General features: G+C 36.6%; 1 protein-coding gene across 2 annotated transcripts; it reads right to left on the minus strand.

The window, feature by feature from the left end:
- Positions 1-462: 462 nt before the first annotated feature.
- xrn1 (5'-3' exoribonuclease 1) lies at positions 463-25,630 on the minus strand. Of its 2 annotated transcripts, none has more exons than XM_067363056.1 (42): positions 25,283-25,630; positions 24,115-24,347; positions 23,649-23,746; positions 23,253-23,362; positions 23,038-23,148; positions 22,835-22,920; positions 22,671-22,758; positions 22,375-22,543; positions 22,217-22,284; positions 20,738-20,872; positions 17,992-18,061; positions 17,621-17,726; positions 17,419-17,508; positions 17,004-17,160; positions 16,801-16,920; positions 16,542-16,711; positions 15,726-15,843; positions 15,524-15,619; positions 15,277-15,377; positions 15,038-15,169; positions 14,090-14,252; positions 13,601-13,714; positions 13,398-13,496; positions 13,136-13,251; positions 11,233-11,379; positions 11,045-11,134; positions 10,793-10,928; positions 10,649-10,705; positions 9,201-9,333; positions 9,051-9,120; positions 7,193-7,388; positions 6,779-6,871; positions 6,599-6,691; positions 6,259-6,348; positions 6,060-6,137; positions 5,402-5,533; positions 5,176-5,302; positions 4,896-5,065; positions 3,725-3,838; positions 3,427-3,526; positions 3,174-3,331; positions 463-2,356 (listed from the first exon to the last, which is right to left on the minus strand). In XM_067363056.1, exons 1-42 carry the CDS (start codon positions 25,355-25,357, stop codon positions 2,078-2,080), a joined length of 5,088 nt encoding a protein of 1,695 aa, XP_067219157.1. In that variant the 5' UTR covers positions 25,358-25,630; the 3' UTR covers positions 463-2,077. The 2 variants fall into 2 exon arrangements, with proteins under 2 accessions (XP_067219157.1, XP_067219156.1); XM_067363055.1 differs by having other exon boundaries at positions 6,779-6,874; positions 25,283-25,627.

Raw genomic sequence — 25,630 nt, forward strand, 5'->3', positions numbered from 1 at the left:
TTGTAATTCACTTCCTAATTGGCTTGGTTCATTGCTTATAACTCTTTAAACAAAGACTTTTTTTTTTTAAATCCCTATGGCAAAACGAATGGAAAAAATAGTTGTGGAACCAGTGCCACTGAAAAAGGGGGAAGACAACACAGAAAAATGTAATAAAGGTAGTACGAGTGGTGTAGTATACGGTTACGAACTCAACATATGTTGTTTGTGTATGCAGACAGATATTTTGGGTGGATATGTAATTTTTATTAGAGAGAGAGAGAGAGAGAGAGAGAGAGAGATAGAGAGATAGAGAGATAGATAGATAGATAGATAGATAGATAGATAGATAGATAGATAGATAGATAGATAGATAGATAGATAGATAGATAGATAGATAGATAGAATTAGGCTATTTGGGAAAATTCCACATACAAAAGATGAAACGGTGAGGGTCCAAGCCAAATTTAATTAATTTCCCGGAGAACAAGGTACCAGTCCTTTTTGGGGAACACAGTCAATGTTGGGGAAAGTTGCTTTTAAAAGTAATGCATTACAATATTGCGTTACTCCCTAAAAAAGCAACAAAAATGGGGTACTTGGTTACATTTTATGAAAAGTAATGTTTTTTTTTTGTTTGTTGTTTTTTTGAGCAAAATAAAGACAGTGATTAACATTACTGGAAAAGACTAACATTTGAGACACAAGTTACAATCACTCATCAAACATGAAGCTGCAGTGTTGTTTTTTCTCTCTCTCTAACAAGCTGCTTGATATTAACTTTTCATGCCAAAGAAAGCAATTATTTTTACTTGTTAGCTTTCTAACGGTCTAAGTGTTCAAATTTAAAGAAACATAAGCATAATAAAATAAAAAAATAAAAAATTCAACTGAGAAACCATAATCACAACAAAGGCATTATGATAGCAAAATGTTTATTATGATAACAAAATGTCTATTTACAGCACACCACCCTGTTAGGAGGTGCACTCATTTTGAAGTCATTAAATAAACAACTCAAATGTCATTAAAAATAAAAGGGTTTACTTACATACTTTCAACATTTTAAAATTTGGACAAAAGAGATATGATAGGATACAAATATGCAGAGAAGATGAAAACAAAAGGGTGCCAGCAAAGTTCCAAAGAGAAATATTACAATTGTTATTATCAATTTGTAAAATGTGCATATAAAATCCATAGATCTAAATACACAATTCATTTTAAAAATCATAGAACTTAAACATCTCCCCTGGAAATAAAGGTAGGCTAATACAAAAATAAAACCAATTTGAAATGTCCACATCCATCTGAAAAGACAAGCAACATCTTATTAGAAAGGCAATTATTTGCATCCCCTGCCTGACGACATTTAGTCTATGTACACACACAATAATCCACAGAGATTAAATCGGTTTATATCAGTGTGCTTCCTGGCTGGGTGAACATAATGGGCTGGTTTTAACACCTGTTTTAGTGCTTCCAACAAATCTTTAGCTTAGGCTCATTTTGAACCTCTGAAACTAGATCCAAGGGTTCGGTCAGATAGTTTTACTGCTTTCTGAGTTACAACGAAAGAAGATAACATTATCCATCCTTCCATGCTGGACAGCACAACGGTGCAATATAGGAAAAAGAAATTAAATATCAGTACAGATGGTATACTGATTTTATTCCACATTTTATTCCTTCCTTGTGCATAAAGTCCTGCTTACAAAACTAATTATTGCACTTTGAATATTAAAATCCAGCATCAGAAAGTAACCTGTGAACATGATAAAAGCTTAAAGATCTGAAATTGGGTAAAAAATATGAAAAGAAAAAGAAAGAAAAAAACTGAGGTAAACGTAAAACCCCTTTCATGATTTTATGATCATTTTGGTGCAGTTAATCCACACCAATAAAATGTTTTCCACCATTACCTCCACTCAAAACATGCCAACTAAAACAAATACAAAACTAATTCGGTGCCAATGACAAAAAAAATTGTCTCACCATGAAGACTGTATCTTGTTTTTTGCTATGAAATGTCTGGTTTCATATCACTTTTTCTCCACTAACTGTGACAGAGACACATGGACAGTGTGTGTAAATGATTTCAGTCCGTCACTTTCGCAGCTTCGAAGTTGACTGCCAGTTTCCTGTGTTTCCGCTTGGAGGCTGAGCCAGGCGTGTGAGGATTGGCGTTCTGCCTGGGTGTCTTGGGTGTGGTTTTATCTGCTAGCTCATGGGTGCTGATGGGTGGGGGGGTCTTGGGGGCTGATGGGGCCGAAGCAGCCTGTCCACTGCCCGGAGCCTGACTAGAATAGACTGAGCTGCCTGACGCTTGCTTTGCCCCTTGGTTCTTGGTTCTGCCTGAAACTCGCTTCTTGGTCACCTAAAGACACAAATGGCATGTTACAACTCCAGTGGTATATTAGGGTAAAAGGGTCAATGACAAATAAGTGTGTCCATGACACTATTTGGTCATGTTGGCTTCATATGATTATGAAAAACTTTTATATCAATCTCAAGAAAAGCTTAAATTTAACAGCTTTACAATATCAAGTGGTGTAAACATTTTCATAATCACAACCTGAATATATCTAAAACACTTTTAAATATAGTAAATAGGAACTTTTTACAAACACAAGAAATTATGCAGAAAAGTTCAGAAATAATAAATATAATTGTTTCTCGGTAGTTGCACCACATGACATTTTACAACCTGAACCCTGACTTGTCAAAGAGATAAAATGACTTGATATTTTCAGAGACTTGACACTGATACACGTGAATGTCATATTTCCTGTTTTCTGTTTGTTTGGTTTTTTTTGCATGTTGGTTGCATCACATGATTTTCTTTTGTCAAACCACTTGATTTTGATTAGGTGGAAAAAGATCAGGTGCAGGTATAGACATTTTTAGCTGGCAGAATACAGATCAGTGTAGTCTGGTCAAGATACTGGAATATCCATCTTCAATACAATAGATTGAAAAATATTTACATTTTATATGCGTGTAAATGTTTACAGCGTAGCACTTCACATCCGACTGTATACTTCATTAAAATGCACTTTGAGATGTGACAACTTGATGTCAGAGAGAGGATAATGTGCAATTGGTATCTGTATACTGAGTATTGAATGAGTATTGAAACAGTTTCAAGTATTCAAAATCGATATGCATTGAAAAATCTATTAAGTCCTCCTCACCTGGAGGGGAACAAACTGGTTGTGGGATCCACTGGCAGCTGATGGCGCAGGGGCTCGTGCTCCAGGAAAAGTACCTCCATAGAACGGCTGCCCTTGGTGGGGAAACTGCATACCCCAGTGAAGAGGTCCAAACCCTTGTGGGGGGATCAGAAGACCACCTGTGAAAATAATACATCAGAACAGTGTAAATGCAAGTACATCCGCATTGGAGGAACAGGATTTACCAGAAAACCAACAATGCAATGACTCAGACCTGCTGGCTGACCAAACATGGAGGGGTGAGGAGCAAGAGGCCTCATCTGCTGGACTCCAGGGAATATGGGAGGAGGCAGTGGGAAAGAACCCAACGAGTTCTGCAGAAGACCAGAAGATTTCATTCAGCAATGAACAAAAGACCAACAAGCACTAATACTGTATTCCATAAGGCACCTTCTCATGAAGCACATACTTGATCAAACCATGAAAAAAGACATGTAGTACTATCATATATTGAATTCTACAATGTTTTGATGAGCTAATACAATTTTGACAATTTTTGTAGTGACAATTACCAATCGTTGAAGGGCAAAGAGAGCAGCTTTCTCTTTAGCTTCAGTTTCAGACTGACACTGTGGACCGTGAACCAGCAGACCATTAGACAACTTCACCTGACACACTGTCAGACTCTACAGAACAAGAAAAAGAGCAAATGAGACGGAAATATAAGTGAGAAGGATCACTAATCTTGCATATGGACAAATCTGTGCATGAAATCTATGTGTGAATGTTTTCACAAAACAAATCATGATTCATTGATAACTTTTAAGCAAAAATTAATTCAAAATTTACAAAAGTAGCAACTGAAACCACATGTACGCAAAGATCACATATTCTGATATTCTTAATATTCTCATGTTTGTATTTAATTTGACTTGGTTTAACTGGTATTTGTCATAACTGCTTTTTTAATTGTGTTCATTGTTCAAAATGTCACAAAAAAGGAGACACAAACAGTATTTAAATGTTTTCAAACAGCCATCACGTAGCAAAATATGTGAGCACCAAGTTATAGTTTTCTCTGGGAACATGACTAAAAGTATGACTTTTTGGTTGGCCAGTTTTATTCACAGTGCAATAGAAAAGAGATCAGAACACCTCAACATGAAAAAAAAAAAGAAAAAACAAATTGTTGCACTGATAGCATGCAAATGGAAGTCTGAACAGACGCATTAATGGTCGTTCATTCAAATTAAAATGTTTATTGCACCAAAATTTTACATTGAACATTCGTCTTGGTGCAAACTGAATTTTTTAGAAGTTCTCATGTGCGTATAAATACAAATAATACACACAATTCTTAGTGAATCAGATCCATTGTCTTATGTCAGCTATGACAATATATGGCTTAGGTATTGGGCATTTTATATTATTACAATAACCAGAAATTTGGAGTAAAGTTTGTTTGTTTTTAATGCCATGCCAGCTTCTGTAATTATTTTCATGGTGGGAATTTATGGTAAAACTATAATTATTGTAAAGATCTAACCAAATTAAAAATATAACTGAATTATGAATTTGGCTTTCTTTTTTTGCAGATCTATTTTAATGTTCTTTTCTCTCTTCATCTGTAAACTTCACCCTTTATGAATTCCATCTATATTTCATATTTCTATCTAAATCTTGATTTGAGTCTAACCTCAGTTCATGAATTTAGACACATGGGAGTTTATGAGATGGACCAACCTGTCTGTTACGGAGGAAGGCGAAGTCTGGTGGTCCCATTCCAAGCCCCATGCATATCCGCCCGAGTTCAGTGGCCATGCTGGGCAGTAGGGGCGGCTGTCCAGCCAGAGGAGGAGGAGGAGGAGCAGTTGGAGCTGGGGCGTCAGCCTGGGGAGTGTTTATCCGAGCAGCTGAGGGACAGACAACACCCTCAATTATTCACTGTGCATATCTCAAGGTGTAAGAATTAAGCTTCTAGTCTTAGAGATTGCTTCATGTTCTGATTGGACACATGCAGTACCTAGTTTTTTGCTGGAGCGTCTCTTGCTCTGCTGTTGGGTGTTGGTGTTTGCTGAAGTGGAATCAGGGGCAGAGCTTGTTCCAGAGCTGTCAATCTTCAACATTTCTTTCAATACCAGAGTTCCCTTCTGCTCAAAAAAAAAAAAAAAAAAAAAAGTAAGATATTAAATAAATATTTTGTAGAAGAATTCCCTAAAATAGTGTTGTGAGAAACATGGACTACACACCATAGCAAAGGACTGTGGGGAAAGAGGCTCTCCGGATTGGTTCTTGGGTTCTTTAGGCAGATGGTGCTGGGCAGGCTCAGGATCCTTGGAGATCTTTAGATTGGCTATAAGCTCCTCAAACTCTGTAGATGCCTATAAGCAAATAAATAAATTACATCATTTATCACACCTAATAAAATATACAGAAATGCATTTTAAAGTGATTCTTCATATTCATATCACAGTCTGCAAGATTAGGCCAGCATGGCACAACTGGTATGCAAAAGAGTAATCATTGCTGGTCATGGAATATGCATTTATTTTAGATGGTTGTGTATTGTAGACTGGCACCGCATGTCCTCTTGACTTGGAGTAATCTTCAGTCAAGCAGTCGGTTTTATTTAGAAATGAGTTGAATGGGCAGCTAAGAATGGATAACAGGGTCTTGGTGGCTTTTTGAAAATGTTATAATAAGTTAGGCCTGTTTTTCAACCCAGAATACAAGGTGCTCATGTCATCCCAAATCTGTATGAATTTTCTTCTGCTAGACACGGAAGATGATATTTTGAAGTATGTTGGACCCATTGACAGAAAACCACAGTCATACAGGTCTGGAATGACATGAAGATGAGTAAACCATCCCTTCAACATTCTACACACAAACCACAAATGATGGTACCTTATTTGAAGGCCCCTGTGCGAGAGCCGTATTCAGATCCTCATTTCTCTTCAGGAGTCTAATATTGCCACCTGACGCCTGCAAAAAAAAAAAAATCAATAAACACTTGTTAAGAAATTAGTAAGAAAACCTGACATTACAATAAAAGATCATGTATAAGTGTAAAAGATGCGGTGGTGTATGAAATATGAAAACATACAAGTTTGTTGGATGGGTCATTGCCTTGGCTCTGTTTATTTTGTCCCTCCAGCTGGTGCTGATGTGGCACCGGTCCACAGCTTTTCCCATCCTGGCAGAAATAACACCAGGTAAACGTCATACACCATATATAACAAACAATGATATTTTAGTGTCATTACTATACTACCTTAGCCTTCACAACTAACTGAAATAAAACAAGTTAACCTTTTTCTATATTCTATTTTATTTCTGTTAATTTATTTCAATGAATGTACATTTTTTTTTAAATATTTTTAGTTTTAGTTAACGATAACAACACGGACAGCAAACAAGCACACAGAGTAAGAGAGAGTACTTACATTATTTTGCCAGTGAGCTGGTGGTTTCTGGGGCATTCCTGAACTCTGAAGAGACTGCCATACATTACTGAACTCCTTCTCATTACTAGAGCCCTACAGGAACGCACACACAAAGGTGTTTTAGTGCATTACGGACAATCTCCAGAGCAGAAAGCTTTATTAACCTCACACCCTTCATACCTTGTGTTGGTTTTTCTGGTTTAGGGCTTTGTGAGGAGAGTTTCTGTTGCCCTGAGTGTCAGTCCTGAGATTGAAACTTTGTCGGCCATTCTGCTGCTGTCAACAGGAAATTCAACACCGTCAGACTATCCTCACTTGGACAACATACTTCTCTTTGCAATATTGAAGAGAAACCTGTTTGGCACTTCCTACTTCTACTTTCAAATTACTTTAATATAATTACACCATAATATTAAGACCTAGAGGAGTTAAAAACATCACAAAGCCATGCTTAAGAGATATTGGACTCTGTCACAACAAGCATAAAGGAAGATCTTCACCCATTAAAAATCCATGAGTTAGTCTGGAGTGGCCTATTTGCTAGCAGAGATTCAACAAGGTCCTGCTTATGAGGGATGAATGTGTGGCCATTACCTGCGTAGGTATAAACGGTGAGCGTGGCGAGTGATTAAGGCCACCCAGCTGGCTCTTGTGTGTGAGATGAGATGAGGACGAGGGCTGGGGTTTGACGATGGCAGTGAGTTTGTGTGTGCCCTGCTCCTTCCTGCTGCCATGGCTCAGGTTGATTAAGGCACTGGGGGGCAGTCGATAGCCACGCCCAGGAGAGCACCTGCACACAGAGCACACGCATTCAGTCAAAATCTTTAGATGTTCAAAAGACGGAGAACTCCTATTACTATGAATGGGAGAAAGTTCAACAATATTGCGGAATAAGCCCTGCCTTCTAAATAAAAGAGCCAATAAAATGCTGTATAAAGCTTTTAGGTCACTTAGAATTTTCAAAAGCTCATGTTGTCTAGAGTTTGTCTACTGAAATTTTTTGGAAAGATATTTTTGCAGTGTTTCATAAGCAGAACAATCCAAAAACACATTAAATAACAGTACAACCCACTGAAGAGATGTAGGTCTATCCCTCACAGCCTCGCTTTCATTCCTGTTACAAATCAAAGATGGCACTACTGGGAATAAGGTCTATTGGTAAAGTCAGTAGTTGCGTCCCAAATGACGCACTATACACTATGCATTTATACACTATGTACTTGTGCACTATGCACTCATCCATGTAGTGCGTGAATTGTATAAGGTTATTTTATCATTTAACAACGGAGACCGATCCTCCCTCCCCCTCCACTATGTAATTAAAGCTGCAACAGTTGAGTGCACAAAGTGTCCAACATTCCACACTTAGTTTTTTTCCGTTTATTTAGTGCATCATCAGGGTATTTAAAGTGTACTTTTTTCTTTTTGGAATTTTCAGTGTGAACGCACTACTCGCACTATTTATACTTAAAAATGTCATAGAATAGTGCATAAGTACGCGAATTGGGACGCACCTAGTGTGTGTCACTGCGGCTGCCATTAGAAGCTCCGGTTGCTATAGAAACAGTCAGTGTTCTGAGATGCACGCTTTGACTGCACATGCACATTAGCTGGTCCAGCCTGAAAAATACTGTTTTTTGTCATGATTTGCACGTTTAGAAACAAAGTTTATGAGACAGCTGTCAGATTTCATTGGCGATTTCAAATATGAAATTTATTTGTAAGCTTGCTAAACAGCTTTGGAGAATTTGATGTTTCCGCATTCAAAGAGATAGAATCTGTACCTGCATGAGAGAGGCGTTTAAAAGATGGCTGCCTTTTGATTCAGTACAATCACACTTCAGTACAATTTTCAGCAGCCATTGCTCCAGTCCTCTCTGGTCTCCAGCAGTTATGCTGCTTAAAGGGGACCTATTACTCCCCTTTTCACAAGATGTATTATAAGTCTCTGGTGTCCCCAGAATGCGTCTGAAGTTTTATCTCAAAATACCCCACAGATCATTTATTATAGCTTGTCAAATTTGCCCCCATTTGGGTGTGAGCGAAAATATGCCGTTTTTTGTGCCCCCCTTTAAATGCAACTGAGCCAAAACAAAGTTACTGGGTTGTCCTTTTTCCACATTTTCTGGGTTTGTAGATACACTGGGGACCCAATCATAACACTTGATATGATATGTCCCCTTTAATATTTTTTGTGGAAACCGTGATACATGTTTTTCACGATTCTTTCTTTGAAGATAGAAAGTTTAAAAGAAAAGCATTTATTTAAAATCTTTTGTAACACTATTTGTCTTTACTGTCACTTTTTTAGCAAATTAACATTGCCACACTGAATAAAAAATAAAAAAAAAAATCATACTCCCCAAACTTTTAAACAGTAGAGTGTGTGTATGCATTATCTGGAAAATATTTCAACATTTACATTTTCCATTCCAAGCAAAAACTTCTGTACCTGACAGTGAGTCCTCCAGCAAACTCCTCATCAAACAGCACTTCATATAGAACCTCAGCCTCACGTTCAGCTGATGGACCAGGAAAAAGAAAGAATTAAGAACAAAAACTAAATGCAGAAGGATGCCAAAGAGTTTGCGTTGGCTTTTACCTCCTTTGATACCAATGACAGTTCCTCGAAGGCCAAGTGGAACAGAGAAGCTCTCTCTAACATTGACCACACGGTCAAACAGATGATACTCTGCATCAGGATCTGGAATGACACCGAACTGCTGCTCCAGAGGCTGCACAAACACACACGCACATACACGTTTACTTATGTATCTAAAATGTGGACATTCCATAGACCCTTCTACTGTTTGTACACAATGATGACGTAGCAACGTATGTGTGCGCATTTTGGCAACGGAAGTGGTGTTGTTCCCCATAGGTTCTAACGTGTTAGCAACTCCGAAAGTGATAGCTGTAGATATATATATATCTACAGCTTCGCGAGCGGATTAAGCAACACAGACAGATAAAGTTATTTTAAAAAGTTGACTTTATCAAATGGTATCCGGTTATCAGATCCGTGTAGTCGAGTGGATAGAAGACGTTAGCAGATGGCCAAATACAGTGGCCAGATATATATACATAAACCAGGGCTCTCACGTTTTTAAGACAGGCAAGAATAACAAATATCCAACAACATGACATGATTTTTAAAGTGACCAATAACATCGACGATGTAATACACAATTTATTTAGTGCTAATAAAATTATTAAGCCTATTTGGAGAGAGATGTTTAATGTGACAAAATGTCAGTCATCGTATGATAACGAAAATATAACTAGGTCTAGACTACTGAGCAGGTGTTTTCAGTGAACAGGCTGTAAAACTGTTGACTAAGTTCAGACATGATGCTGATTATCTGGGAAACATTCTCTAACAGCAGTCAAGTTGTCATTGTGTCAAACAAGCTGTGAATTTGTTGTAACATTAAAATATGAGATCATGACTTACTCTGTGCTCAAAGTGATGCTCAGAGCTCCAGTGTTTTCCTCTGTGGGTGAACGAGGATGATGGTGAACAATTCCAGGATATTGTTTTTTTTTTTTTAATTGGTTGTTGCGTTAAATCTTACCCAGATACAATAGTGCTATTTTCTGATTGGCTACTGTGTAGCCTCTTTCTTTTTTTGATTGGCTGATAAGTGGCAGGCTACTCCAGGGGAGACGCGCTTGATTCCTGCCCGGCGCTGCGGCATATTAAATATATGAAAAATAGTTTTTCTGCGTGAGAAATACAATGTGTGGCGGGAGTGCGTGACAAAAGATCGAAATGAGTGACTGTCACGCTCAGTGCGTTACACTTGAGAGCACTGAAAAACTTTCAGAGTTGCTAACACGTTAAGACCAATAGGCAACAACACCACTTCCGTTGCCAAAATGCGCGCGCAACTATTTGATCACATGGGCTGTAAAAGGGTCTATAGAGTTCTATTGTTATTATATACAGCTAGTTATAAATACTATAACCTATATTTTAATGAAATGTGTCTCATATACTTCACATACATCATACATGTATACAGACATCATATACAGTGACACACATACCCTAAAAAGCAGGTGAGGCTTCACAGTGACCCGCACTTTCTTGTTCATCTTCTTTGCCTGTCAACCAGAGAAATCAACACATTAACATAAGGACAGGAACAATTGCGATTGTTGAGGTTCTAGAGGTGTGTATGTGATCCTCACCTTTGTTTTCTCCAGCTCCTCCTCAATCTTCTCCACAATGCCGGCATCCAGGATCTGCAGATCACATGATGCTCGTGAGGTAGAGCTGACCGGATGGGTTTTCAACCAGCCCTGTATCTCCTGGATCTTTTCAGCCCTTTTCATTCAAAGAATCAAAAATAATAAACAGTCACCACCGCTATCATCACTACCAAGTCTGGCATACTGAAAATGTATGTTCTACTGCTTGTCTAAAACTGATTAAAAACACACCCATTCTCATCCTCTCCAGGCCAGATGTCATCTTCATAAAAGACATCATCGTGGCTGTTTCGTGCTACATAGTCAAACACCTCTGAAAATCTGAGAGACAAAGACAAACATTTTTTTTTTAAATATCCACACAAAAACAGGGGCAACCACAGACACACACACGCGCAACCTCAAATACACATACACACCTCTCTAAGTATTCAGCCAAGAGTTCCTCTACAGCAGCAGAATAGAGCCACTCCTTCTCTGTTCTCTTGGTATAGCCAGGAACTTCCTCATTCTTCTTGTTGAACTTGAGATTAAGGCCCACATTGACTTTCTGCTCTCCATGAGGACTGAAAAGAGAAAAATTAATTCAAAAGCCATTAATTTTTAGTCAAAACTGTACTGTATAGTTTGTTAATTAATTAAAATAAAATTCTGCAGATGAACCAATATTAAAATTGTGATCGATAACTGATAAATGACTAATATTGTAATTGTATACTATCGTGTCTAAATAAAAATCTAAAAATCAAATTAAAAACTAAAATCCTTGTAGATGACACATACATTGCTATATAGAGCAGTGTTTCCCAACCACATTCCTGGAGGCACACCAACACTGCACATTTTGCATGTCTCCTTTGTCTGACACACCCATTTTAGATCTTTGAGTCACTACTAATGAGCTGATAACCCTAATCAGGTGTGTTTAATTGAGGAGACATGTAAAATGTGCAGTGTTGGTGTGCCTCCAGGAACGTGGCTGGGAAACACTGATATAGAGTATGATAATTGATATTCATTTTGAGATCTGCTAAAGATGACATTTAACAGTGTCATTAAATCATTAGTGTTTTTAAAGATTAACTTTGAGTGTTAGATGATGCCAAAGATCATCTAAATGTAAAAACAGGGGAAATGAGCTGTACAATTAAATATCTAAAATCAACCAATACCAATATATTTTTTTAAAAAATCCTTTATAATATTGGCCGATAACCGATATTAAAATATTATACTATTTCGTCTAAATAACTAAATGTCAAACACTAAAAACTAAAATAATTAGATTACATATAACACCCTTATTAAATTACCAAGCGCAAACTTTAAATGAGTGTTGGATGATGGTAAAGGTCATCTTAAAAAGGAGCTTTCGCACCTGGTAGTTCTAGGAACTTATTTCTAGGAACTAGACACCAGGGTGGTTCCCCCAGGGCCATTTTCCTGGTTGCATTTGCACTACCAGTAGGAACTATGAAGTGACATAAGCTGCTCTTGTTATTGTGACTTTTGTTTTGATGGCACTGAGAATGCCAGAACCTGAGCACACAGCACTCACATTCTCCGTCTTCATTAGTTTACGATTTGTTTAACAGCCTGTCTAATATCTATGTTATTAGACAGAACTGTTATACAACAGAAAGAAGACAGTATATGAAAAAACTTTAGCGTTTGCCGAGTGGTTGAAGTCTAATGTCACTAGCTGAGCAGAAATACAATCATGTTTCGCTTGGTCCCCTCAAAGTTGCGTAGGATTTTTTTCTATAACTCAAGAGGTCCATCTATAATTGTTTTCCATGTCCGTAGAGTTAGTTTGTGTAGTAAATATATAGGCCATAATCTGTGTGTGTACATGGCTTTTTAAAAAAATGGCAGGTGCCGGTGTTTTGCGTGTGTTTCGGCCAATCAACACTTACATTACTGGTAGTTCCTACAGTGCTGGTTTAGACCCTACTTTAAAGTAGGAGCTAATTTAGTTCCTCCAAAATGAGTTTCTAGAACTAAAATCATTCCTAGTTATAATAGGGAATATGAGAGTACAATTAAATACCCAAAATGATATGTATGCATGCATGTGTGTGTGTCAAATTTATTAACATTTTAGATGGATAACTAATCCTAGATTCATTGAAATAAAATTGCTGTTGAGATTGACAAATATAATGCTTTTAAATGAAAATAATTCAGAAATTAAATGTAAACCTAGGATCTATAATTGGTTAAAGATCTGGATACTTTTTCAAAACACTGTATAGGGAGTAAATTGAAATTATGAAATAACCTTCATAATTACAATTACTTCAAAACCTGAATTCCACTGACTTTTTTTTGGATCCTCTTCCGATGAAGATGCTACCGGAGAACCTTGAGACGAGGTAGCTGGTGATACCAAGGCGAGAGGCGAGCACGTACCCGGGACAGTACTTCACCGAGTATTTCTGAATGAGAACAAAAGACTATTGATAAAATCTGAAAATAAAAGCAGAACGAAGACCTCGACCAAAGATAATGTTAAAAATATAAAACACGATTCAGTCACAGAGTATAAAAGACAGTGGGTAATCTTTACAGACTCAAGACTTACATGTTGGTTCTGTATTAAGGCATCAAGTTGAGGTTCACATGGTACAGAGAAGACCACTCTGACTCGTCCCTCACTGATGACATCACTAGAATCTTGCACCTAAGCGAACAGAAAACATCCTTCATAACTGGCATTTAACTACTGGAGACAGTCCGGAGAGCACAAAAAAAAACAACAAACAAAAAAAACAAAACTGTACTTACATCACCCATTGCACCATAATATGGGTTTCCAACCATAAAGACAGCAGTTCCTGGAGGAAACAGCTCCTCCAGTGTCTTGAAGCGCGCCAATGACGAATCAAAGGTTTTGATATCCTGAAATGCAAAAAAAGGCCATATTTAAAACATCAAGACAGATATGAGGTCATGAGATATCTTTTATATAATATATATAGAAATAAATAAATGTGGAAAATGTATGATTTTTTAAAAATGTTTTTGAAAGAAGTCTCTTATAGTCACCAATGCTGCATTTATTTGATCAAAAATACAGTAAAAACTATTTTAAAATGTGACTTATTTCTGAAATGGTAACTGAATAATTTGCTGAAAAATTGTATAATATTCCACAATATTACTCTTTTTTTTTTTTTTTGCATTTTATATCAAATGAATAAAGCCTTTCAAAAACATTTTTTAAAAAAATCTAAATTATTCCAAACTTTTGACTATGCTGGTGTGAATATTTACCTTCACAATGGTCTGGTATGGAAAGGGTAGAACCTGTTTGGCAAACTGCTTCTCCAAATGGACCGATCCGTTCTGACCAATGACATACTTCCTGCCTGTCAGCAGCTGGACGTAAACCACCACATCCGTCTCATTGATCACAATGCCTTTACGTTTGCTGAAGCTACAAACCAGACACAATGATATTTTACATATGGACAATGAACAAATGGACAAATATACATACACATTCGACCTGACAGAATTATATAAAAAAAAAAAAAAAAAAGCAAATGTTTCTAAAACTCTGAACATGCAGAGCTTATATTAAGACGAAGACCAATTGGCAAAAACTGTGGTCTACTTTATAGCTTTTTCTGAACAAAAAGTACCCAGTTAGACAGGAAGAGACTGTGCGCAGAACCACAGCAACCATCAATGACACCACAATGGGAAACAAATTCATATATTTCCACTGGCCTCCATCAACATTGCTTTAGAAAAATTTGAGACTTTAAAAACAGAATGCATGCCTAAACTAAACCTAATTATTATTAATATACTAATTATTAAGTACAACTAAATTTGGTTTTATATTTTGTACTAAAATTGGTATTAATTATTTGGTACAACTTGAAACAATAAAAACAGGATGTACATTTCTGCATGGATGTCTAGTTTACTTGCTACTAAAAGACTCAAACTAAAATCTGTATCTTTCAAAGATCTGATGCCTCAAATCGAATTCAACTGGGCAAATCGACTGGTTAGTACAGAACTTCTCCAGTACCATACTTTTTGTTTCTATATAGACTGATGAAAACCTGGAAGTCATGTAGCAGCCAGCTAATCACTTGCGATTTGGCAATTTCTGTGTCCAGTATGTACATCAGACAGTCAGTAAATGAATCAGCTTCATTACTAACACAATACAAATGACAAATAATGTGAATAAAAAAGGCAGCATACTGCTCTAAGAGGCCTTGCACATCTTTGACCCACTCCTTCTGCTCTTTATCAGTCAAATGGGTCACTTTAGTAGGCGGTGGAGTGTTGTCCAGATACAACACCTGTGATCCTGAGGGTTCTTCTAAAAAAAACCTACAGTGCAAGAGGAACACACTCTTAACACACTAAAAGACAGAGTTTGAGTGAGCTTTATCTGACATCAAATAATCTTGAAATATCAATACAACAAACAAACTTACTTCGTTTCTCCATCTGAAACAGCTATAACTCGAGCTTCCATCAAATGGGGCCAGTTCACAAACAAAGACTTTCCAAGAACCAGCGCTGCAACATCTTCCACCTGCAATAATGAGAAACACACATATTAACACATTACCATAAAATAACATAACTTTAAAATGTAGTTCAGTGTCTGAGACAGTCATATGTAAGGCATTAAAATTAAACAAAATTTAGACTTGATGTCTGAGGGGACAAACTGCCCACCTGCGCCACCTCCTGGGAGGCTAAAATCTCCAGAATCATGTTCTCTCCTCTGCTGCTTTGTTGAAACACCAATACTCCACTTTTCTTCTTATAAAACTGTGAGGAATACAGCAGGAAATCTGCATTAATCCTATGATGATCTGACAATCAACTTGGGATAGTAAGCAGTTCTCTGCAGACAGAAGGGGTGAAGATTGTTTACTTTATGACGGATATGCTGTAACGTGGGGAAGCCACAGAAATAAAGCGCTCCTCTGTCAATCCTGCGGCCAACGTGATCCAGTGATACACGCCATGCATCCATTGGGATTGGTGTTTGCCTAAAACACAAACACAGTGGATGTGACTTCCAAAAGATAACAAAAAAATACATAAATTGATCTAAAGGGGATGTCTTAACTAGTAAAAATCATAGTAATGCATGTATTAATAATAATAATTCTATTGTTTGTATTATAATTATTAAAAGTGTAAACACTACAATAAAAGCATGAGGTATTATTATTAACAAAATAATTAGAAATAATTATAAAGTTAAAAGTTAATGTACATACAATCGTGTGACCATTAAAATGAAAGCAATTTATTATTAATGTGATCAGTAATAATAAATAACATTAAAATGTATCTGTTAATTGGAAAGTGTATATAGTGTGACACCATAATTTTATCATCAAAAATAATCAATAGATAAATAATAAATAACTCAGAATAGATAGAAATTCTTCTCAAGTTTCAAAGGTAAATTTAAATACAAAATTTAAAATGTATGTAAACTGTAAAGTATCGAGTGTAAAAGAAAGTGTGACATCACATTCAATTGAACGCACAGCTTATTATTAACAACAATAATAAATAATAACAAATAATTATTAGAAATAATAATTAGAATTTGTGTTAACTATAAAGTGTCAAGTGTAAAGTACAAATACAAAAGTGTGATTACATGTTAAAATGTGAGCGGGTGAAATGTACCTCAGCATGCAGATTCAACATGAGTGTGGGCGGCAGGACATACCTGACATGACAGTGAACGATGTTGGGGAAGAGTTCGGGGAGGGGGGAACTGTAGGCATAGTCCAGCTCTTTATCAAAGCAGTAGACCGCACACTCAGTATGTCTGTTCCTGGCCTTCTCCGATGGAGTCAGTTTATGAGTGTAGGGCTCCATAGCAGCCAACAAGCATTTCTGAATGCAAAGGCATACATATCATGACAGTGCACTTATGGGGCAGATGTTATGGCTAGATACACAGTGAATGCAGATGTTTAAAGCACCTCGTCGATAAACGGGATAAGCACCACGGCTTCCCACTCCTGCTGTTTGCCGTTCAGGTCAGTTTTGAAGTCTTGTGGGTAATACTCAACAATGGGTGAGCTCAGTGAGGTCATCAGATGCTGTGAAGGACAGACAGTTAGTGAATGACAGTGAGTTTCTAACAAACATTCAGCGTGACAAGGATGTGAAGTGTGAGCGTCACCTGGTAACACTGTGGAAGAAGGTCTTTGCTGGCTGATGGCAGGACGCCCAATAGCTGCTCGAATGGCATGAAGGGTTTGGCCAGATCAAAGGTCAATTTGAGACTAGAGATGTTTCTCACATCAGAGAGGAAGGGGGCGTAGTGGTACGGATAATACCTGTTGTGATACAAGAGGATTACAACTTCCCTTTAAAGCCAAAAAAACCAACCCAACTGAATTAAAGTTACCATGAAATAAAACCATTCTTATTTTTTTATGAAAAATTGCAGTGCTAATTTTAATGATTTATCCATGCACACACTTTTTTTTTTAAAATTCATGTGCCCTAATCAAACCTTAATCAAAATCTGCTCTGAGTTTGGGACATTTATAATACTATAGCAATTAAAATTTTTTCACTCTCTCTTAGCTCACCAGCTCCAGGACTGCACTCCATGGTAGTAGTAATGCAAGATCCACTGGATACCCTCCACGTAACACTTAGCCTGATTGGCCAAAAACTCACTGCAAGATTAACACAGAGAAAATCAGACTTTTCAGAACTGTTCATTCTCAGATGCACAGAGAAATCTTGCATCTTCCATCCTTTCCAAATTTGAAATGAATGGACACTCACTCTGAGACGACTTCAACCTCCATCTTGGTCATGTAGTAGGTGCGCTTATACTGTCGAAACTCTGTTTCAAACATGTCATCATCCTCACCATCCTCCTCTGCACCTTCTAGTGCATTGTGGGAAATATTAAACCTTATTTAGAAGCTGAATGCTTTAAAAAAAATTGCACTTGTCTGCTTGCACTTCATTTTACTGTTCATGCACTTGCAGAGTACTTACACAAGAAAGTACTGAGTAACATGAGGTAATTACTTGGACTTAATATGATTACAGTTAGATTTAAGTTTGGGTTTAGGGTATTATAGTAAGTCCATACACAGGACTATAAAATGAAGTGCTAGCCAATGAACTTAGGGTTTGGGTTTGTGTACCTCTTCCTTGAGCGCTGTGAGATTCTCTGACTCCATCAAGAGCGGACAGACAGAGAGAGTCATCTGAAGACTAAAAAAAGTAAAGGGAACACTCAAAAATGACTCTTATTATTCAGTTCAATGTCTTGTTCAAACCTGTATGACTTTCTTTCTTGTGTGAAACACACAAAAAGAGAATTTTCACATGGAAATTGCATTTTGTTTGTCACAATGCTATGATATGGCTTCATAATATATATATATATATATATATATATATATATATATATATATATGTATATGTATAATACATATACATATATACAGTGGCATGAAAAAGTATGTGAACCCCTTGCAGAATCTGCGAAAATGATAAATTTTAATAAAATAAGAGGGATAATAAAAAATGCATGTTATTTTTTGTTTAGTATTGTCCTGAGTAAAATATTTTACATAAAACATGTTTGCATTTAGTTCACAAAACAAAACAATAGCTGAATTTATTAAAATAACCCCATTCATAAGTATGTGAACCATTGATTCTCAATACTGTGTGTGGTTACCTGATGATCCACGACTGTTTTTATGTTTTGTGATGGTTGTTCATGAGTCTCTTGTTTTTCCTGAGCAGTTAAACTGAGCTCTGTTCTTCAGAAAAATCCTCCAGCTCCTGCAGATTCATCCGTTTTCAAGCATTTTTGCATATTTGAACCCTTTCCAGCAGTGGCTGTATGGTTTTGAGATCTGTGTTTTCACACTGAGGACAATTGAGGGACTCAAACAACTATTAAAAAAAGGTTCAAACATTCACTGATGCTCCAGAAGGAAACACGATGCATTAAGAGCTGAGGGGTGAAAACTTTTGAATTCAAATATCAAGGTAAATTGTACTTAATTTTTCTGCCGGGAAACAAGCAAATATTCTTCTGTTGGTTCCGAAGGGCAGTACTAAATGAAAAACAATGATATTTAAACAAAATAAGAAAAATTGTGACATCTTCATCCTGTTCAAAAGTTTTCACACCCCGACTCTTAATGCATCGTGTTTCCTTCCGGAGCATCAGTGAATGTTTGAACCTTTTTTTAATAGTTGTGTTTGAGTCCCTCAGTTGTCCTCAGTATGAAAACACAGATCGCAAAATCATACAGTCACTGCTGGAAAGGGTTAAAATATGCAAAAATGCTTGAAAACTGATGAATCTGCAGGAGCTGGAGGATTTTTCTGAACAACCATCACAAAACAAAAAAACAGTCGTGGATCATCAGGTAACCACACACAGTATTGAGAATCAATGGTTCACATACTTATGAATGGGGTTATTTTAATAAATTCAGCTATTGTTTTATATATATATATAAAAATCTCACACATTAGTTGTATGAACCACATTTATTGTGATTTGTTTTCTATAAAAGATCTTTTGTGAAGCACTAAAATTAATTTTTTACCAAACACCAAAGCCAAAATTAAATTTTTCATTTAGCCAAAGACAAAGAAAATTACGTTTCAGCATTTAAAGGGATAGTTCACCCAAAAAAGGTGGTCTCGCCCTCCATTTACTACCATAGCAGAAAAAATATATAATATAGTATTCAATGGGGGGTGAGATCAGTTTTTTTACTGACATTCGTCCAAATATCTTCCTTTGTGTTCAGCAGAACGAAAATTTATACAGGTTTGGAACTACTTGAGGGCGAGTAAATGACAGAATTTTCATTGGGGTGAACTATCCCTTTAAATTTCTGGTCATTGACATGTTTACCTGTTGTAACTTATCTAGGTTATGCACAAAATAGATACTGACACAGTCAAAACACGTCAATGGAGAAGCGCTGTTAAACTGCACTGTTTCGGTCAATGATTTGGTCAATTACCCCTCCAAAACTATTTAAAAACTATTTAATTTTAATATTTTCATTGCCAAAATTTCAGTGCATCACTAGTACTTTTTTGTAAACTGCACAGAAAAAAATGTAATAAAAGCACACCGCTTTGCAGCAACGACAAAGTAAGCCATGCATGAACAAATAATAAATTTAGGCCTATATATTTGGTAATACTTTACAATGGGGTCTCATTATTTAACAGTTATTTTATTTATTACATTAACATTTATAATATTAACTTATAATATTAACAAGCATTTACTAACATTAACTTACAATGAACAATACATTTGTTATTGTATTTATTAACCTTTGAAATTAATGTAACTAAGGTTACTGAAGTTAATGTAAGGTAATAAAAATGCTTGATACATTGATAGTTCATGTTAGCTCCATTAAATATGAGCAGATATTTATTAGTGCAGTATTAGTGCTAAAATTATGATAAACTATATTACTAAATGCTTTGTAAGTATTTTTATGGTAACTAATGTACTTAAAAATTAGAACCTTTGTGTAAATGTTACCAATTTTTTTTTCTTTAAAAAGATTATGAAGGATCAGCTAGAGAACTACACAAACAAGAAAAGAGCAGTCAGCACTGCTATTGCACAAGCCAAGACAAAGATGCTCATTCATTAAAGCCCCATTCATGAAGAGACAAAAGTGGTGAAAGCAGAAACAGTGGCATATGACTCAAATTAGACAATGGCAGCAGCACATTATTCTACTGCATGCGTGTTTACTTTAAAACACCATGGTTCTAAAAGAAGGACAGGCTCATTGTTTGTCATGATTTTAAATGTGTACAAGAACATACGAGAGGAATAAAAACCAACGCATACAGTCATTCATCTGACTACATACTGCTGATATTCACCTTACTCTTCTTCAAGTCTTTGATATCAGCCTCCTCGGCTGCCAGCCCAGCTGCTTCATTCAGGTATTTGTTCCCCACCTTACTCTCAAACCACTTCAGATCCACAAACACCTCACTGAAGTGCTCACGATCAAACTGAGAACAGAGAAGAGGATGATGACATGGAGTAAGAGCTGAAGGGGTGATAAGTGTCTACTTGTGATTCGACTGACCAAAACAACTTATTGACAGGTGGAAACAGGGCCTGAGGTTCTGACCCATGTTAGTTGCTTACAAATGTAGAACAAAGTGTCAAGAAATACCATGTTCAGAAGATGCTAGAATGATCTGAACTGCTAACCAATCAGAACCTGTAGAAATTATGTCAACTGATTATCCATATGCCTACAAGTAGTTCGAGGCAGGATCCTGTCATTAAGTACTCACCCTCATGTTGTTCCAAACCCTCTTCAGAACACAAATTAAGATATTTTTGATGAAATCCGAAAGGTTTTTCTCTCCCATAGAAAGCAATGAAATGACCACATTCAAGGTCCAGAGAAGAAGTAAAGGCATAGTTAAAATAGTCAATGTGACTACAGTGGTTCAACCTTTATGTTATGAAGCAACAAGAATACTTTGTGCACAAAAAAACAAAACAAAATAACTTTATTCAACAATTTCTTCTCTACCCTGTCAGTCTCCTACACAGTTGAAGCAGTGCAACACTTCAGTGTTTACATCCAAACGCCGGTTCTGTATTTGCCGACGCTGTTTACATGAGCAGCACGATGCATACGTGTAATGCTAACTCAGGAGCCGGCCAATACATAGTCGGCGTTCTGATGTAGAACACAAAGCTCTGCAATGTGATTTCAACATAAACTGCTTTGGAGATTGACAGGGTAGAGAGGAAACTGTAGAATAAAGACATTTGTTTTTGTTTCGTTTTTTAATAACATTAAGGTTGAACCACTGTAGTCACATTGACTACTTTAACAATGGTAATTACATTGCTTTCTATGGGAGATAAAAAAGCCTCTCGGATTTTATCAAAAATATCTTAGTGTTCCGAAGGTGAACGAAGATCTTACGGGTTTGGAACGACATGAGTGTGAGTAATTAATGATAGAAATTTCATTTTTGGGTGAACTAACACTTTAAAATGCTAAATGGAAAAACTAAATTGGAAAAATTTTATTTAAAAAAATTAGCAAGCCATGTTTTTCATACCGTTTAAAACTAAATGAACAAACGTGAAAAATATTAAACCCTGTTGTTCACTTACATGCATCTGTATGGCATATATTACACACCAAACAACTGAACTATAGTGTATTGTGAATATTTGATGTCACCCAGCCCTATAATAGCATATTACAGAAGAGCACAATACAGTGTAGTATCATATAGTAGTCTTTCCTGCACTGTGAAAATAATACTGGTTGTGTATTACTGAAAATGCACTGACACTTTGTGGAAGAAATACCAGACACTCACATCTGACAACTTCTCGAGGTACTTCTCAAAGTGGGCAAGGTTGAGATGACCATTTTCATTCAGGTAGCCTGATGAAACGACAGTGATCAGCACTATTTCAGTATTACAGTACCATCACAAAGTCACATGCGCTGTGATCGGCTGGTGGACTGACTCACCCCCCAGACTGGGCAGCACGCTGATGTAAGTTCGATAGAGCAGCGGTAACGCATCATGATTGATGTGAAGGTGGGGAAGATGAGGGATGAAGTCATTCCCCACCAGGAAACCCATCAGAACCCAGTCGTCTATGATCCGCTCTAGGTCATACTCAAACGAGATCTTATTCTGATGGAAATACATACATACATAAAATGATGACATGACTCAGCGCAGGTCATTTTAACTGCATATTACACTTGACATCTTGCAACTGAGGCAGATTTGACATGAATTGTGCTATACGAATTCTCACCCTGAGCTCTGAAAACTCATAGTCAATGTATTCCCTCATAAGGGAGAGATGGAGCAGGTGAAATGTCGTCTCCTCGGGAGCTGTTATCCTATAGACCGGAAAAACTCATTATAATGGAACACAATAAACTTTTAATCTTGACACAATGAAAATGCCACACTCACCTCTTTTGTGACTTTTTGCCTCCGAAGCGTACCTCCTCTCTGAGGAGAGAAAAATGAGGCTCATGGCTAGTCAAGCCAAGCATTATCTACAAAAAAAAAAAAAAAAAAAGAGAGCAAGGAGGAAAAGGACAGCTTAAAATCAATACAAACAAAATCAGTATGATTATGACTAAATTCTCTTTATTATACACCAGTGTACTCACCAGGTCAGCATCCAGACCATAAAGGCAGTGTCTTGTGTTTGGGTTATGACCCGGTTTGGAGCTCTCAGAGCGAATGAACTCCATGATCTTGTGCTCTCCTTCACCAGGGGTCTGTGATGAAATGGTAATCAAAAAAATCTTCACAGAAACACACACACACACACACACACACACACACACACACACACACACACCTCTGAAGTCGTGTAACTCACCTCATGACCAGACAAATACACGTTCACTCCCTGCCATGATTTGTCTGTGGACAGTTTATTGTGAACAAAATATTTAAGCTGTTCCTGTAGCCTGGCCATGAAATCCGTTCCTACAGTGGTCAAGAAAGAGAAACACATCTCTCAGAACATTATAGATCAGGGTCCACCAGAGAACCTCCCATAACAAAAAACCAGATCAAGCAATCCAATTTGGGATTTCAAACCCAACCAAACACAAAATTTAGATCTTAATCTTCTTGAATTTATCCTTTTAAGGTTCTTATGTATCCTGCTATAAACTGATAGACAAATAATGGTATATAACATCACTAGCATGAGAGCCATAAAAGATATCTAAAATAAAGCAGCATGAGAGCAATAAAGATGCACACGAACCAGGAGTGATGCAGTTAGAGTCAAATCTGGCCTCTGTGGGCAAAACTTCACCCTTTTCCAGGGCCTTCTTGATTTTCTCCTCGGCTTCTTTCGCTGACCTTTAAAACATAAAACAGTTATTACTTTTTCATATTATTATTTTCACACATATTCATTTTCATGCCGATTCGGTGCTCAAGAAACATTTCTAATTATTATTATAAATCTTGAAAAAGTTTTGCATAAATATTTTTGTGGAAACCGTGAGCACACTGGCATAGAGTGCTCTGCTGGCATAGAGTGCTCTGCTTATGATCAATTTGCTGAATAAAATTTATATTCATTTCTTTTTTTATGATTTTTTTTTTTACTGATCTCAAACTTTTGAATGGCAATGTATGTGATGTGTTTATCTGCAGTAATACAGGTAGTTAGTTGTACAGTAGTATCAATCTATGTAAAAAGCAATGCAAATCTTTTGCTATACCTGAATCTTCTCCCACGCTGCTGGTTCATCTTGGCCCTTGGTGCGACTCCATCGACAGCCATGAAGAACACTTTCCTGGGCTTAATGATGCGAAAGAGCACCTCCAGGTAGTGAAAAATGTCTGCGAATATCTTTTCTTCAGAAATACGGAAGTGTACGTCCTCATCATTGGGGTGGGAACACTGGTGGATGATGCCATTCATGTCTAAATATAGGTTGTCAAACTCTGGGATCTGTGATGGGGGAGAGAACATGAGGCTGGTGTAAATTTGACAAAACATGACTAATGTCATGAACAATAAAGTAATTTTGTAAAGTCTAAAGTAAAAAAAGAGACAAATACATAAAAGCAACTTTTGAGACTTGTATCATTGTGTGTGTGTGTGTGGATAGATAGATAAACAAGTGTTAATCTAAAACAAAAAAAATAAATAATTTAAATGAATAATTGTTTTCGTTAATTGAAATACAATATAAATAGTAGATGAAAAACCTAAGTTGAATTAACCTAAGTAGGTAAAGCTATATATAAACTTAAAAATAATACATTTCAAAATAAAACTAAAATGCTAATTAAAAAAAAAAAAAAAAAATACTATAATAGTATAAATAACACTGATTTTTATATTTATGTTAAGTCTCCAAAGAGTCACAAGTGCCCAAATCCGTTATCATTTTATTAAGCCACATTCAATGCAAAATTATTAATGCATTAAATTACAAAAAAAAAAAAGTAACTAGCTGTTAGTAACTAGCAGAATACAGGTTGTGTTTCGAAACCTTTTGAGCTGCCAAACTAGGGAACAAATTTGGGTTTTAAAGGGGCGTTCCGAATAACAGTCAGAAATGTTTCAGACCGGGTACCTGAATCACCTTCACCTGCTACTCCTCACAGCTGGCTGGTTATTTAGCATTTGTAGATCGTCAAAAAAATGCTGTCTAGTTAGAATGCTCGTTAGATTTTGAGACACAACCATTATAGTATACATAATACAAAAAATGTCAGTAAAACAAAAAGATAAAATTTCCTCTATACAGAACATATTTATGGTGTCGGGGCAGTAAAACTATTGTTTTTGTGTTTGTAAAAAGGAAAGGTTTGATCTTCTGTTCAAAGAGCAGTAAATGATTTCTATGCGGCCTGTTATATTTAGCCAAACTAGCTCACCTGATGCTCCTTGACAACTTCACTTAGACACGGATACCGCTCCGATATCCATCGATAAAATTTAGGCACTCCCATCTTCTCGTGTAACTCTTTAAATAACAACAATGAAAAGAAAACCTATACAGAAGCAAATGTGCGCAGAATTTCATAGAGGGATGTTGCTAGTCGGTTTTGTTTCTGTATGAGCTGTTACTGTCCAGCCAATAAAAACGTCCGTGTGGAAACTCGCATGATGTAACATTTTGTAACACCGTTCCTATCCTCATTAAACAATAGAAACATAATATTAAATTAAAAAAAATCTCATGGAACTAGCACAATATATATATCTAAAAATGTACAAGTACA

This window comes from Chanodichthys erythropterus, chromosome 16 (assembly GCF_024489055.1).
Source record: "Chanodichthys erythropterus isolate Z2021 chromosome 16, ASM2448905v1, whole genome shotgun sequence".
In the NCBI taxonomy this organism is placed as follows: Eukaryota; Metazoa; Chordata; class Actinopteri; order Cypriniformes; family Xenocyprididae; genus Chanodichthys; species Chanodichthys erythropterus.